The sequence below is a fragment of the Prunus avium genome, chromosome 6, assembly GCF_965620075.1.
Source record: "Prunus avium chromosome 6, drPruAviu1.hap1.1, whole genome shotgun sequence".
NCBI classification, from domain to species: domain Eukaryota; kingdom Viridiplantae; phylum Streptophyta; class Magnoliopsida; order Rosales; family Rosaceae; genus Prunus; species Prunus avium.
The window spans coordinates 37,007,125-37,022,741 of record NC_142289.1 but is presented as its reverse complement, the minus strand read 5'-3'; the positions used below and the strand labels follow the sequence as shown (position 1 = coordinate 37,022,741).

Here is a 15,617-nt window from a genome sequence, read left to right as displayed (position 1 = left end):
GGGCTTAAGGCTCAGAAAACACTGAACACTGGTTTGAATTGTAGAATTCTATAGCGAGGGCCTTAGATGATGTCTTATCGCTTAACCGTTGGATCAAATTGGTTAATTTGATCCAACGGTTAAGAGATAGGGCCTTAGATGAGGCTTTAAATAAGGCACTATAGAATGATTCGGTCTAATTTGATCTAACGGTTAAGAAATAGGACCTCATCTAAGAGCTTTAAATAAGGCCTCACTATAGAATGATTCGGTCCGAATTAGAATGAGAGAGAGGGTGGAGTGAAGTCCAGTAAAGAACGGCCCAACTAACAGCCAGACGAAACGGTGCGTTTGGGAGCTCAATTGCCAAACAAAACGGTGAGTTTGAGCCGCTCTTCGTCTATCTCTGAATCTGCCCCCCTGTGTCTCTCTGAATTCTCTTCTTCGACAAGTCTCAAGAGCCAAAAATGTCGTCGTCTTCTTCAATCTCATCGTCGTTTAGATTATTCACAGCCAAACTCCCAAGCTCCATTATAAATCCAAAAGCCCTCTTAGCCTCATGGCCAAAACACCCAAACCTCTCTTTCTTCAAAAGGTCCATCACTTTCCAAAGAATACCAACCATATCCTCATCGAAATCACCATCTGCATCAGCTGCATCTTCGGCTTCAAGCTCGATGTCTCTGCAATCCATTGAAGAGCTCCCACCAAAGCTTCAAGAGATAGTAAAGCTCTTCCAGTCCGTACAGGTATCGAAGGCCAAGTACGAGCAGCTCTTGTTCTACGGCAAGAACCTCAAGCCTTTAGATGACCAATTCAAAACGAAGCAAAACAAGGTCGAGGGTTGTGTCTCTCAGGTCTGGGTCAGGGCCTACCTTGACTCGGACAAGAACGTATATTTCGAGGCCGATTCCGACTCGGTACTCACCAAGGGACTCGCTGCTCTGCTCGTCAATGGCCTCTCTGGTCGCCCAGTCGATGAGGTTTTGCGGGTCTCGCCTGATTTCGCGGTCCTTCTGGGGCTTCAGCAGAGCTTAACGCCTTCGAGGAATAATGGGTTTTTGAATATGTTGAAGTTGATGCAGAAAAAGGCTTATGAATTGCTCGTGGAAGAAGAAAATGGAGTAAGTAGCTCAAATTCGGGGGCAAAAAGTGAAAATAGTGTTAAAAAAGTAGAATTTGGATTGAATTCTGAGATGGGTGGTGAAAATAATTCGACTTTGGGTTCGAAAGTTGATGGTGGTATTGAGGGTTTGGATGTTGGATTAGGTTCTAAAGAAGATATTAAGCAATTGGAACTAGTTGCAAGTGTTACGAATGAAGATGAGTCGAATTCGGGCGATTTGGGGAGCAGAGGGAAGAGAATTAAGGAGAGATTGGAAAGAGGGCTTTGTCCTATTGAATTGGAAGTAGAAGATATCTCTTACCAGCATGCCGGACACGCCGGTGTTAGAGGAAGTGATGGTGAGACACATTTCAATGTGAAAGTTGTGTCTAAAGAGTTTGAAGGGAAGAGTTTAGTTAAGAGGCATAGGCTCATTTATGGTTTGTTGCAAGAAGAGTTGCAGAGTGGACTACATGCATTGTCGATAGTGGCCAAAACACCATCTGAATTGAGTGGAAAGTGAAGGAGCTGCTCTGAGTTCCTCATGAAAAGAGGTTCATATTCTTGATTTTTTTCCTCATATCTTGTTTCAATGATCGTTAAATGAGGTTGTTGCTCAGAAGTGTTGTACACATAGTGCTCATAAGTTTTGCTAGAATGTGAACACATTATGTCTTTAATCTTTATAATGATAATTGAATTACATATTGGTAAATTTTGTGCTGAACTAGCCATACATTAGTTGTTGTTGATGTTTTTTTAACATGGATTAAATAAGACACTGAACTTACTTTGAAAGCAAAGATTGGGTGAAACTCTTAGGGCCTGTTTGATAACCATTTCAATTTTAGTTTTGAGTTTTCATTTTTTGTGCTAGAGTATAGAAGAAAAAGAGGGAGAATGGAAGTGAGAATGAGAGGGAAGATGAGAGGGGAGGAGGGAGGAAGGAGTAACAAAAGTGAAAACAAAAACTAAAAACTGAAATCTATTTGAAATTGTTTTCACTTTCAAGTTTTTGTTTTCACTTTTGTTACTCTTCTCTCCCATCCTCTCCTCTCATCCTCTCTCTCAATCTCATCCTCACTCCCATTCTCACTCTCATTTTCCTCTATACTCTGCTATAAAAATGAAAACTAAAAACTAAAAACTAAATTTGAAATGGTTATCAAATGGGCCCTTAGTTATTGTGGTTGCACTTGGGTACCTAATGATTTAGTACTTAGGGGAGTGAAGATTGTAATGGTAATTGCTACATTGCAGACTGAATATCTTTGTGGGGTCTTTGACTGCTAGCTCTCTGCTTTAACCAAGTTTATGATCAAATAAATTGGTCCGAACTTCCACATAAGGCAGTTTAGATATGCATAGTTGTCTGGTGGAAATTCTAGTACAAATTATAGAGATTGGGCTAGTTCTCATCTGTTGGCTACTCTCCAGCTACCAGCTGTCCAATACGTAACATAATTAATTACATTGCTATTGAACATCTGACTGTGACCTTGTGGTGTTTCTTTAATTTAAAATTGGTCTCTTTCAGATTTTTCAGAATATCAAAATTGTTGATGGATCTAAAAGTGATATTATATTGGTGATTTCTGATTAGGACACTGTGGACATAGGGACTATCCAGAAATGTACCCCCTACAAATACAATCCTGGAGCTGGATTCCCTTGTTATCTTGGTTCATTCTCTAGATTTCTCTAAGAACTTTGGACCTATCAATGCTTTTTATATGAATTCTTTTGATTAAGTAAATAAATTAAAGTGGTAGTGCCATGCCGGAACACCATATGGGGATAATGTTAAGTTTTTAAATAAGGGAAAAATTAGGTGGAAATCACTGCAGGATCCTAATTGAATCTCCATACATCCTTTGCTAACCTTTTCCACAAGCAGAACTGTAGTGCTTCCTATCCCTCGAATAGAGTTCCTATTCAGTGGACACAACCGTGACTTCCCCCCTTCTCTTCCTTCTGTAGAAGAGCTTATCTTGTGCCCTCTGATCTTTAACCCCATGTCTTTTCTATACAGTTTTTTTCAATGATGATGAGTTGTCCTTCTATTGGTTTTGTTACTTTATGAACTTGTAATACAATAAACCGAAAATCTGAATTAAAAAGAAAAAGAAAAACTATTTCTTCAGATTGTAGGAAAGAATGCTCATGTATCATGTTATATAGCTCATATGACTTTTATACACCAAAAATTGCATTTAGGTTTCCATGTAGATACAATAAGAAGATAGAAAGAAGGTACAAGGAATAATGCTCCTCATCTTCATCTTTTAGTTTTGCAACTCCGCGCAACTAAAACACCAGTTGGTGGCCCTGTCATCTGTAATTGGCATCTGCTATGCAACCAGTAAGAAAAATGGATCATTCCTAGAGTGGCTCTCACTTTAAATGTTCCTCTTATATTATAGTTGACCCTATTGTTCTGCACCTGTGTTCGAAGAGCCACAGCGTGATTCTCAGGCAAGTAAACCAAGCTTGATATTAAGCGAACTGATCCCAACCTTCCTTCTCCAGGTCTTTGAGTGAAAGGTCCAAGAGATTGAGTTGCTATGAGCCTGTCAGAAAAGTAAAGCTCCAGATCCAGATACTCAAATCTTATATCGATTTTCCGATTTGGGTTGGAGAAATTTGCCAGGAAAGTGAAGTCACCATTGAAATACTCTGGTGAGTCAAAGTAGATGGTGTTGAGGCTTGCATTGGGGATGTCAAACAATGGAGTTCTTGGTTTAACAACTAGGAAGATGATCAAAGTTGCAATTCCAAAGATGATAAGAATAAGGCTGAATATGAGACACACAATTGCACAACACCATATAAGCGGGTTGGTCGGTTGAGGTTGCCGGAGTATTGGTTGCTTTGTTGATTTACTGGAGACCTGATCTATTGCATCAGGTGCTGGAACTTCTCGATTTGTAGCAAGCTTTGATATGATAATTTGGTTGAGAGAGACTGGTGTGGTTTGCCGTGGGGCTTGGGGTGGGTGTCGGATATGCCTCTGCGCTGGGGGTTGAGGTAGAGGTGAAGGTGGAATTGGAGATGGAGGTGGGAGAGGTGACATATCTGGAGAATGAATAACCAGGAGCAAAAACAGCTGAACCAAGTAATGAAGGGGGAAGAGGAAGATAATTGTTGCTTTAAATAAATGAAGAAATTGATTAAAGCAAGTAAAGGAAAAGAAGCTTTTGATTGAGAGGGATAGTGGGACCAATTTGTTTGTCATTGGTATTTGCAAAAGAGGGTTGTAGGTGGAGCTAAAGGTGTGTAACTTAGATGTTTGAATGGTTTTGCTTTTGAAATTGCAGCACTGTTTGAGAAAGTCCTAAACAGAAGTGGCACTGCCCTGCCCTGCCCTGCAAAGTGATTGTGTTTCTTTACTTGTTTATAAGCACTTTTGATTGGTTAGACTAGTCAAAGTAGTGAATGGTAGATATTAAGATCAAAAGAACCAATGGAATTGGAGCCTATGCTGTGAAAATGTTACAATGCTGCTTGTTTTATCTTATAAAAACTTTTTATGTGTTTGATGTTTAGCCCCTAAGGAAGTATCTGGCGGAAAGTTAGGCCACACTATAAAGATAGTGCAGAAATATTAGACAAAAGTTTGAAAAGTTATCTGTTCATGTGTAATCAATTAACTATAAATCATATCAGAACATTGAACAGTTGGGGTTTATTTGTTTTTTTTCCTTCTTTTTCAAACATTAAAAATATTATTATGTGGTGGGTGGGATGCATAATTTGCATGCTAAAAATAATGTACCCTCAAGTACTCAAAACAATTGCTGCAGAAGATCCCCAAATATCCTTGATCCATATATCCCCCTAAAGCTTGCCCAGCTGCCTGCCAAGCCAACCAATATTATGCTTTAGGTTGGGTGGACACCATTCACGTTGGGACCAAGTCCTAGAATAAATTGTTTAAAACCAAATTGACAAATACAATTATGGTAAAACAAAATGGCACAATCACGGGTTGGTTAACCTAAAATTGTTTGAAACCCAAATTGGCAATTTACACAATGGGTCACAAAATAATACTAGGTTTTGTTGGTGGAATTGAGGAACCCAAAATAGTCCAAGCATGAGGTGGTCTAGAACAACACGTGTAGCCCATTAATTTCTGGGCAGCAGGCATCGAGTAGCCTATTAATTTGTAGGAAGGACTGATTTCTCAACATGTTATGTTGTCGGATTCTAAATTATTAAGAACGTATATTTAAACATGATTCCACCTAATTAACGGACCAATAGATAATTGACAACTTGCTCATCTGTTTCGTAAGAGAATTTTATTTTCTCAATTTTTTTGTTCTCCTGAATTAGAATCCATGACTGGTATTGTGACTCTTTCTTGCATGCTTGATGCAGTGCATAATGGGATAAGTTCAAAAGACTTTTCAAATTTCAAGAAGGTTTATGATTCATTTACACATGTGGTTCATGCAATTGAAAGCCTTGGTCAGATTCATGTAGTGGGAGTATAATTAGGTGGGTTTATGGAAGAATGAGGCAAACTTTGATTACGTTGATATTGATAATGACAACACAGAGCTGGGCTCTTTGTTTTTAGTCTCATTTTCTAGTTGTGCTTCTTGATGTTTCTTGTATAATCTCTAGTCACAAGTTTCCCCGCATCATTTGGTATCATAGCTTTACTAAGCTCTTGGGTGGCTTCCGATCTATCGTGCCAATGGCTGCAAGAAGAGATGGGGGAAAAGCTAATACCGTTTGAGAATTTAAAAGGTGAGAGAGATGAAGAACTTCAAGCACTTCGTAGACAAATTGAGAAACTTGCCTTGCAAATTGAACACCATGAAGCTCTTATGAAGCATCGTGCATCAAAACGCAGGTATTCACATCATGAGGACAATTTGAAACTGTGTACGTTGCAGAGGTGCAAGAGTCATTTATGGAACATTAGGACACCAATATTTCATAATTGGCTTGAAGTGGCTTGTACTGACGCTTATGTGTTCAAGGACACCGAAGAATCAAATTTTAAGGTGGAAAAGCCAATTGAGAACAAAGAAAATCCAGATTTGGAGGTAAACCAATATTTGTCGCCTTTTATATTTAAAAGTGACCTTGATAATAATAATGAAGTTGGTTGTGACTGGACTTCACCTCCTATACATGATCAATATTCTTGTGATGGTGAAGACATGGATTCCATGGAAGAGGGCCTTGAACTTATTTTCCACAATTTAGTTTATTCATCGGCAAGGTTGAGAAGGTTGTGCAATGTGACGTACAATGGTGCTTACTTAGAAAAAAGGTATCATCGGTACTCATAATACATGTGGAAAATTTGCATCTTTCCAAACAGATAATTATCCTTATTATGGTCCAAAGTTTGACAAAGAGCCATTGGAGGATAAAAGTGAAAATTAGTTCTAACGCCAACATGTATTGGTAGAATAAATGGAGGCTTTCCCTCAACATAAATATGATTGGCTTGATCAAGGTAACAAATGTATTGAAATCCAATTTCATGATTGGATTTGGGATAAGTTTAGTGTGATTGGCAACATTGGGTTGAAAATATGAAGGTATTGGTTGTCTTGGGAATTGGTGAAACTTATGGTGGATTAAAGAATTCAATTCAATTTTGGGAAAGGTCAAGCCAACTTGTTTACCATGCTAAGATGTTATTTGTTAGAGCATCCATGACGGGCTCCTTAGAGCATCCACAATGATGCTCTCTATTTCTTAGCTAAAATTTAGCTAAAAATATAAGAAAGCTATTTTAGGAGCTCTCAAAAAAATTTACTCCAACCATACTCCCTAATTTGGAGAGTCATAAATGCTATTACTCTTTTTTGATTGGTCCATCTCTATTAAAAAATAAAATAAAAAATAGTTAGCATTAAATAAAGGTTTGAAATACTCATTAAATAAAGCAGCATTAAATTATAGAGAGTCACTAGGAGTCCTTTCTCTCTCCTCAGATTTAGGAGATCCTAGAGAACTCCCTATTTTAGGAGATTGATAGGGAGCATGGTTGGAGTTGCATTTTTATAATTCCTCCCTAAAATTTGTCTAAGGAGGTGGTTTAGGGAGCCCATTGTGGATGCTCTTAAACCATCTCTTTAGACAAATTTCAAGAAGGAATTGGAAAAATACAACTCCAACCATGCTCCCTATCCACCTCCTAAAATAGGGAGACCTCTAGAAGCTCCTAAATTTGAGGAGAGAGAAAGGACTCATATTGGCTCCCTATAATTTAATGTTGTTTTATTTAATGAGTATTTCAAACATTTAATTAATGTTTATTATTTTTTAATAGAGATTGACCAATTAAAAAAGCATTTATGACTCTCTAAACTAGAGAGCATGATTGAAGTTTAAATTCTATAAAGAGCTCCTAAAATAACTTTTATATGTTTTTAGCTAAAATTTAACTAAAAAATAGAGAGCATGATTGTGGATGCTCTTAACTTGACAAAGAAAGACAAAAGATGGCATGGCGACATTATGAGTTTTTGGATTTGAACTTCTACTGAGTAGAGATGCCTTATTCAGTTTACATATGATGTCGATAGGCCATCTGAACCTAGCACCACCAGAGTATACATTCACGGTGCATTAATGTACTGACTCCATAACCGAGATGAACTTATCATAGAGAGAGCAAAAGACAAGCTAACCAATTTGATCTAACGGTTAAGAAATAGAGCCCCATCTAAAGGCCATACATAAGACCCTCACTATAAAATTCTTGTTCGAAGCAATTAAAAGTTGGCTTAAATGTTAAAACGGTCCCTGTGTTTTGTACATTTGGCAAATTTAATCCCTGTGTTTTCAATTTGGCCAATTTAGTCCCCGTGTTTTACTCTGTTAGCCAATGTTGTCCATTATGTTAAATTACCGTTAAAAAAAATTCATTAAAGTTTAAAATTTAATAAAAAAAATTTGTTAAGTTAAGTTTATAATATTAATAAAAATAAAAAAAATAAAAAAATAAAAAAGAAATTATGGAAACCCAACAGACTATGTGTACTTCTTCTCTCATGCTTCTACTGCCACCCAACCCAACACCACAAACATCAGTTGTCTGCCAATACTGATGATGAATCTTTATTTCACTCATATTTTGTGGGGGTGGGTGGGATAGAAAAAGGGAGAGAGAAAGAGAGAGGAAAGAGAGATGGAGGAGTTATGGGGTGGGTGGGTGGAATGGATCGGGGAAGGAAGGGAGGGCTCGGACCAGATTTCTTTATCCCTCCAAGGGTTTTTTGGGACTGCTCATGGTGGTTGTGGTGTGGATTGGGTGGTGGTGGCATGAGAGAAGAACATAGAGGCTGTCAAGTTTCCAAATTTTAAAGATTTTTTTAAAATTCATATTTGTTTTCTTTGTAAATAGAACTTTTAAAAATTTTAAATGAATTTTTTTAACGGTTGTTTGTACAATATCTGGCCAAGCACTCCCAAACACTTCTAAGCCAAAGGGAAGGGAGTCCCACATCGACAAAACACAAGAGGAGGGGACTCTTCCTCACTTATAAAAGAAGACCCCTCTCCTTCAAGAAGAGGGGGGGAGAAAGAAAAGAGGGGATGAGAAAGAAAAGAGGAGTTAGGCAGGCTACTGGGGCCCCATGGGTTTACCCATGAGCCCATTTACAAGCCCACGGATCATTGGCCTTCAGCCAGATCCTCAGCCTTCAGCCTCCAGCCTTCCTACCTTCAGCCTTCGGCATTCTTCTTCTTCCCCTTGGGTCTAACCCTATGTGCAATGTATACACACATTATCGTAATGAGAACATACTTCTTCGTGGACGTAGCCCATTATTCGGGTGAACCACGTACATTTGTCTTCTGTATGCATGTCCATTTATTTACCGAATGCTCTTACATACTGAGGGTCCTCACCTTCAACATCCACCTCATCTTTAAGTTGGCCTACTCACTACCCGTCTAGTTTTAGTGCCACCAACGGTAATTTAACGAAATGGACAACATTGGTTAACAAAGTAAAACACAAGGACTAAATTAGTCAAATTGAAAACACAGGGACTAAATTTGCCAATTAAGTAAACCACAAGGACCATTTTAACATTTAAGCCTTAAAAGTACTTAATAAAAGAACAAGTATGGGTTGGTGCTAGCCCCAAAATTGTTTAAAACCCACATTGTCAAAAACAAATACGGTTTTGTGGGTCGAATTGAATAACCCAGAATAGCAGAAGCATGAGTAGCCCATTAATTTCTGGCTACCGGCATTCATGTGAAATGGCTTTAATAGAAATATGATATCGAACATGTTATTATGAGCATGGAATTTTAGATTAAGAAGGTATTTAAACATGACTCAAACCTAATTAGAGAAAACGACAAGCAGAGGTGGTGGTCCTTAATAATTTGGCGCTGCTGAGTGCATAGTCTATGTCCAATCAACAATCAACAATCAACAATCAACATGGAATAATAATAATTATTATTATTTTGTATTTTGTCATAACCCGTGACAATTGATTTAGGGTCAAATATTGTTGAATTGAGAATCTGTACTAGCTTCACACTATATGAACTTGTTAATGGGTATATTTTGACCATGAACCATATAACGGTAGCTTTCATACAATCCCTAATAGGTAGACTACTCCATTTTTATAATAAAATTGTGTACTAGCTTCACACTATATGAAGTTGTTAATGTGTTATAGCTTTCACGCTATTTTGTTGGTAGCTTTCACTCTATTAGGGTGGTAGTCTTCACCTCTCTACACATCTTTTACAACAAATTTGAGATCACCAACAAAATTACAATGGTTCAATTACTATCTAGGATACTTCTTACCATGTGAATTTCCGATATTTTTAATTTCCTCCAATATTTTATCTATGTATATGTGTGTCTATGCTTATGTATATATAATCCACTATCATATATAATTAGAGATAGCCAAAATCACAATAATTTTATTTTAATGATCATGCAAAACTACAAGTATAGTTTCGATTTTTATTTATTTATTTATATTAATGATATTGAGAGTTAGGAATCGAACAACATTTAAGTAGGTTGATTAGTTTCTTTTACAATTACTATTAATTATGCTGTAATTACTATTAATTAGTTTCTTAACACCTGGACCCAACAAATACCCAGAAACAAAACAAAAAAAACATAATAACACAATGGAAAGTTGACATCATGGCATAATGAGTTCCCATTGTAGCAAATTAGCACTTAAATTTCCAAAGAGAGTACAGCACTAAATACATGTGTATGTGAAAGAGAAAGAGAAACTCACCTCGGAGGATGGTTTAGAAGAGATATAACCAATATCAAATATAAGTACTTCATTCCTTTTCATAGATGTGCAAACAACCTATATGAACAAATTAGGCAAATCTTAATGTTAGAACTTAGAAAACCAGGAGAGATAAGTAAGCGAATTAAAATAAATCAACCTAAACCGTAGCTGCATTCAATACATTTGTTTCGATTACGCATAATACGAGAATGTACACAGTGGTACTAACCCCGTTAATCATTTGTATAAAATACAAGTAATATGTCAACGAAAACAATAACATGAACAATGAACAGAAACTCAAAAGCGCGCATGTCATAGTCTATAGTCGTTAATTTTAGGGATTAAATTGTAAATTACTTGAAGAATCCGAAACTCAAATGTGTGCTCACCCACTAAATTTAATTAGCAATTCGATTTTGAGGGTTAAAAAACTTGAGACAAATATTTATACTCTTAGCTTTTTTGATTGATGTAAACATCAATTCCCATTAGGTCTTAACCCAATGACAGCTAATCGTTTTGGACTAAACCCAATGACAGCTAATCGTTTTGGACCTAGATCTAAGAAGCCCAAAAAAAAACCAACGAACTACCCCAGCCCCTCTCTCTCTCCCTCTGTATTTTCTTCTCCCCAACGACCACCCCAGCCTCAGCCGCAACCCACCCCCGATCCTTATCCGCGACCTTCTCATGTGCTCTCCCTCTCCCTCTATATTTTCTTCTCCCCAATGACCATCCCAGCATCAGCTGCAACCCACCCCCAATCCTTACCCGCGACCCAACCCCTGCGACCTTCTCATGTGCTCTCCTCCCTCTCCCTCTGTATTTTCTTCTCCCCAACGACCATCCCAGCCTCAGCCGCAACTCACCCCCGATCCTTACCCGCGACCCAACCCCCGTGACCTTCTCATGTGCTCTCTCCCTCCCTCTGTATTTTCTTCTTCCCAACGACCAGCCTCGCCTCAGCCACAACTTGTGGCCCCCGATCCTTACCCAAATGAACATATTCAGTATGGTTTTCTGAAGCAGTCTGTTCAAATATCATTCAATCTCGATTTTAGATTAATTATTAAATCACATAAATGTTCATCATCTCTATCTGTGATTTTAGAAATAAATACATATAAACGAATAAATGGTGTATCTTTATTTCACCAACCTGGAATAGTAAAGTGAAGTAGAAGCAATATCAGTAAGACCTTTATGAATATTAGACCCAAGAACAGAAACACCAGGTCTTGTTCTTAACACCTGGACCCAACAAATACCCAGAAACAAAACAAAAAAAACATAATAACACAATGGAAAGTTGACATCATGGCATAATGAGTTCCCATTGTAGCAAATTAGCACTTAAATTTCCAAAGAGAGTACAGCACTAAATACATGTGTATGTGAAAGAGAAAGAGAAACTCACCTCGGAGGATGGTTTAGAAGAGATATAACCAATATCAAATATAAGTACTTCATTCCTTTTCATAGATGTGCAAACAACCTATATGAACAAATTAGGCAAATCTTAATGTTAGAACTTAGAAAACCAGGAGAGATAACTAAGCGAATTAAAATAAATCAACCTAAACCGTAGCTGCATTCAATACATTTGTTTCGATTACGCATAATACGAGAATGTACACAGTGGTACTAACCCCGTTAATCATTTGTATAAAATACAAGTAATATGTCAACGAAAACAATAACATGAACAATGAACAGAAACTCAAAAGCGCGCATGTCATAGTCTATAGTCGTTAATTTTAGGGATTAAATTGTAAATTACTTGAAGAATCCGAAACTCAAATGTGTGCTCACCCACTAAATTTAATTAGCAATTTGATTTTGAGGGTTAAAAAACTTGAAACAAATATATATAAAGCAGGTGTGAGCAAAGTGTCCATCGAAGGAGCAGACAAAGATCACATTGAGGTGATTGGAGATGGGGTTTGTTCTGTTTGCTTGACCAGATTGTTAAGGAAGAAGCTTCGCAACGCCACCATTGTCAAAGTTGAAGAAGTGAAGGAAGCTAAAGCTGATAAGAAACAGGAAAAGCCAACTCCACCAGTTCAATGGATATCATCAGCCAGCTATTGTGCTCCGCAGTGTCCTTCAATGTATTATGGAGTGGTTTGTGAATATCCAGAACCAAACAACTGCTCTGTCATGTAATTGTCCTTGACATTTTAATTCAAATTTGAAGACCAATCATGTAATTTTTTACTTGGAATTTTAATTTAAATTCGAAGATCATTATCAAAATCAAGACTAGCTAGATCACAAGTTCACAAAACAAAGATATACAATATCGATCCATTTCTTTTTATTTTTTAGATTTTGTTCGTGTTTGTCCCTTCTGCACGACTAATTTTTTATTAAGACTTAAAAAATAAACGGTCTAAATTACAAACTATAATGTAATTTACTCAAATTTATGATAGAGACATATTAATTTATATGAAAGCAAAGGACTTGGACTTTTCTATATATCAACGACAGCTAGGGGTTGTAATAATATAAACTTATGGTCATGCATATTAGGTATGCTTTTTTCATCCAAATAAAGGGCAAAAAAGGGTTTTCACATTTGTGAAATCTACTTTTACGCCTTCTTTTAGATTACTAAAAGACCATGACTTCACACGATAGATTTTTTACCGACTACATGAATATCTTTAATCTAAGGCAGTCAAATCAAAATGAGTTCTAAAGATAAGAAAGAAAGAAATGCATGTACTTTCTATAGTTTCAACAAAGTAGTCTAGATTATTTCTGCAGCGTATATATATATATATATCTAATTTCAAATGAAAGCAGAGAGCTTTTAAGCCTCCAACAATTATACATATATGGGTATTTCCAATTCATGTTGGCAAAAATAGAGAACTTTTATATAATTTGATTTTAGCTAATTCGGGAATTAGATGAAACAATTTACATAAGGAGTTGACTACATAATTAGCATGAAATTTTGTTTTTCTCGTAATATTGAATGGAAAAATATACTTGACTCCTTATATGTAATCAGTCATTTCTCTTAACAAACAAACTACATTTTAACATACCAACGGGGTCTAGTCCAGTAAAAGAGGTCCTCGACTTGCAGACTATTGGTCACATGTTCGAACCACCATGATACTTTGGTAGTGTGTTTGAGAAACCCCCATCTCCCTTGTAGTTTAGACTGTCTCTTTTATTATAATATAAAAAACAAAGTTTCACATGTACTGTGTAAAAACTTTTTTGTTTGTTGTTGTGATTTTAATCAATTACCCGGGAAAATTTGTATATATTAAATTTCGTTTTCGAATTCGTTATGTTGAATTGATTAAGTGGATTAGCTGGGTAAGCGTGGTGGATAGTTTTGAGTGGCCGAACCGTGTGATGGTCAAAAGGTTTTGATTCTTGAAATTCATTTGCTACTTGCTGGCGATATTGACTCATTCTCTGGGTGTTGAGACTACTTAATCACTGGATAAGAATGCCTTTAAAAATAAATAAATAAAAAGTTGTCAAACCCGCTAGTAATGAGAAACTGATTAATTTCTCTTAATAATATATTAGTTCCGTATTAATTCAAATGCCACAACCAAAAAAAAAAAAAAACAAGGGAAAATTAAAGCTAAAGTGATACGCAATCTAAGTATTCTGGCTATATAGAGAAAATTAAGTATTCTACCTCGACTTGTCACCCTCTTGCTGTGTTGGTTCAAAGCTGTTGTGTTCTTATGAGGCGTATTGGCAATTGTCATATGGGTTAGCTCTTTCTTGGTGTGGATGATTTGTTAGGCGTTGTTAGGCCTCACTTGATCTGTATTAGTTAGTTGTCGTTTCTTTTTGGGATTTTGTCCCCTATCTCATAAAAAAAAAGTATAAGTGAAAATGAGATGTATATTCTTTTATTAAAAAAATTAAAATAAAGAATACCATTGGTCCATTGGCATGACTAATTCTGCGAAACCGCGGTGCTTGATCTGACTTTATAAAAAGAAAACTAAAATAATTATTGTTTCCATATGCATATGAACTCACAATAGTAATATTCTAGGAAAAAGGTCCCTATAAATATAAGTACAGATCACAGGAAGAGTTCTACTTTCATAGATTCATAGAGTTTTCCATCCCAAAAACTCAACGCTTTCCATTTTGTTTTGGTCATAAATATATACCCTCCAATATGAAGGTACATTTTATGCAAGTACGTTGCCTTCATTTTCTTTTTTCATGTATACATATATTTATGTGTTTGTTGTTTTGCAGCAAAAGATATTAGTGAAGGTGCAAATGCACTGTGACAAATGCCGAACCAAGGCCTTGAAGATTGCAGCATCTGCATACGGTATATATATATCCATGATCCATCAAAATTTCTTTCAACTTTTTCAGATATATTAATTGGAGTTGATAACATGAGCAGGTGTGAGCAAAGTGTCGATAGAAGGAGCAAACAGGGATCATGTAGAGGTGATCGGAGACGGTGTGGACTCGGTTTGCCTGACGGAGTTGCTAAGGAAGAAGCTTGGCTTCGCAGCCATAGTAAAAGTTGAACAAGTGAAAGGAGATAAAAAAGAGGAAAAACCAACTGCAAGCTATGTTCAGTATTGTGCTCCGCAGTGTCCTCCAATGTACTGTGAAGTGGTTCGTGAATATCCAGAGCCAACTTGCTCCATCATGTAATTGTCCTAGGAAGTTTTATTTAATTTCATGATTATATCAATTTAATTTCAGTATTTTAATTCATGATTGAAAAGTTGATTATATATGTACAAAATGGGCACATCCACCTCAGCTAGTTTGTCATTTCATATATATGGTGTAAGATTCAATAATCGAGCAAATTTGACTTTCATTTTTGCTGATGCTAAATGGAGTTGTTGATTTCTGTAGAAAGTTATGACCCAAAGAGGGTAAATTTCACTACGAGAACGTAACTTTTACTGATGACACCAATTTCATTACCCGAACTTTTAATTTTGAGTATAAAGTTTTCACTTCAGGCTTAAATAAGTTATAAGTGATGCCTGGATTGCTACATATATTTCCTCATTTTCATATGCAAATATTTAATATCTATGTGGCGTAGCCATAATATCTAACATATATATATATATATATATATATTTATACTTGAAAACTGCTAAAATATGAGAGAATATTATTTATGGGAATTTTCTATATATTATTTTCTTTATAGCAAGAGGTCATATTTATAATACAAGAAAGTCTACGTAGGCCAAGGAAAAGTAATAACTCCTTATTTTATT

At 36.4% G+C, this 15,617-nt stretch overlaps 3 protein-coding genes across 6 annotated transcripts; 2 read left to right on the top strand and 1 right to left on the bottom strand.

Annotated features, from left to right (window-relative positions):
• Positions 1–372: 372 nt before the first annotated feature.
• On the top strand, positions 373–4,621 carry CPSUFE (chloroplast sulfur E). Of its 3 annotated transcripts, none has more exons than XM_088255420.1 (2): positions 373–1,638; positions 3,614–4,621. In XM_088255420.1, exon 1 carries the CDS (start codon positions 447–449, stop codon positions 1,605–1,607), a length of 1,161 nt encoding a protein of 386 aa, XP_088111546.1. In that variant the 5' UTR covers positions 373–446; the 3' UTR covers positions 1,608–1,638; positions 3,614–4,621. The 3 variants fall into 3 exon arrangements, with proteins under 3 accessions (XP_088111546.1, XP_088111547.1, XP_021818060.1); XM_088255421.1 differs by having other exon boundaries at positions 3,302–4,621; XM_021962368.2 differs by lacking the exon at positions 3,614–4,621 and adding an exon at positions 2,688–3,147.
• Positions 3,370–4,324, bottom strand: LOC110760159 (uncharacterized). The gene is made up of 2 exons (XM_088255422.1): positions 3,528–4,324; positions 3,370–3,432 (listed from the first exon to the last, which is right to left on the bottom strand). Exons 1-2 carry the CDS (start codon positions 4,317–4,319, stop codon positions 3,370–3,372), a joined length of 855 nt encoding a protein of 284 aa, XP_088111548.1. The 5' UTR covers positions 4,320–4,324.
• A 9,744-nt stretch (positions 4,622–14,365) lies between the features above and the next one.
• Positions 14,366–15,093, top strand: LOC110760125 (heavy metal-associated isoprenylated plant protein 47-like). 2 transcript variants are annotated; one of them, XM_021962319.2, is made up of 3 exons: positions 14,366–14,536; positions 14,614–14,692; positions 14,771–15,093. In XM_021962319.2, the coding sequence occupies exons 1-3, from the start codon at positions 14,531–14,533 to the stop codon at positions 15,028–15,030; spliced, it is 345 nt and encodes a 114-aa protein (XP_021818011.2). In that variant the 5' UTR covers positions 14,366–14,530; the 3' UTR covers positions 15,031–15,093. The 2 variants fall into 2 exon arrangements, with proteins under 2 accessions (XP_021818011.2, XP_088111616.1); XM_088255490.1 differs by lacking the exon at positions 14,366–14,536 and having other exon boundaries at positions 14,578–14,692.
• The last annotated feature ends 524 nt before the right edge of the window (positions 15,094–15,617 follow it).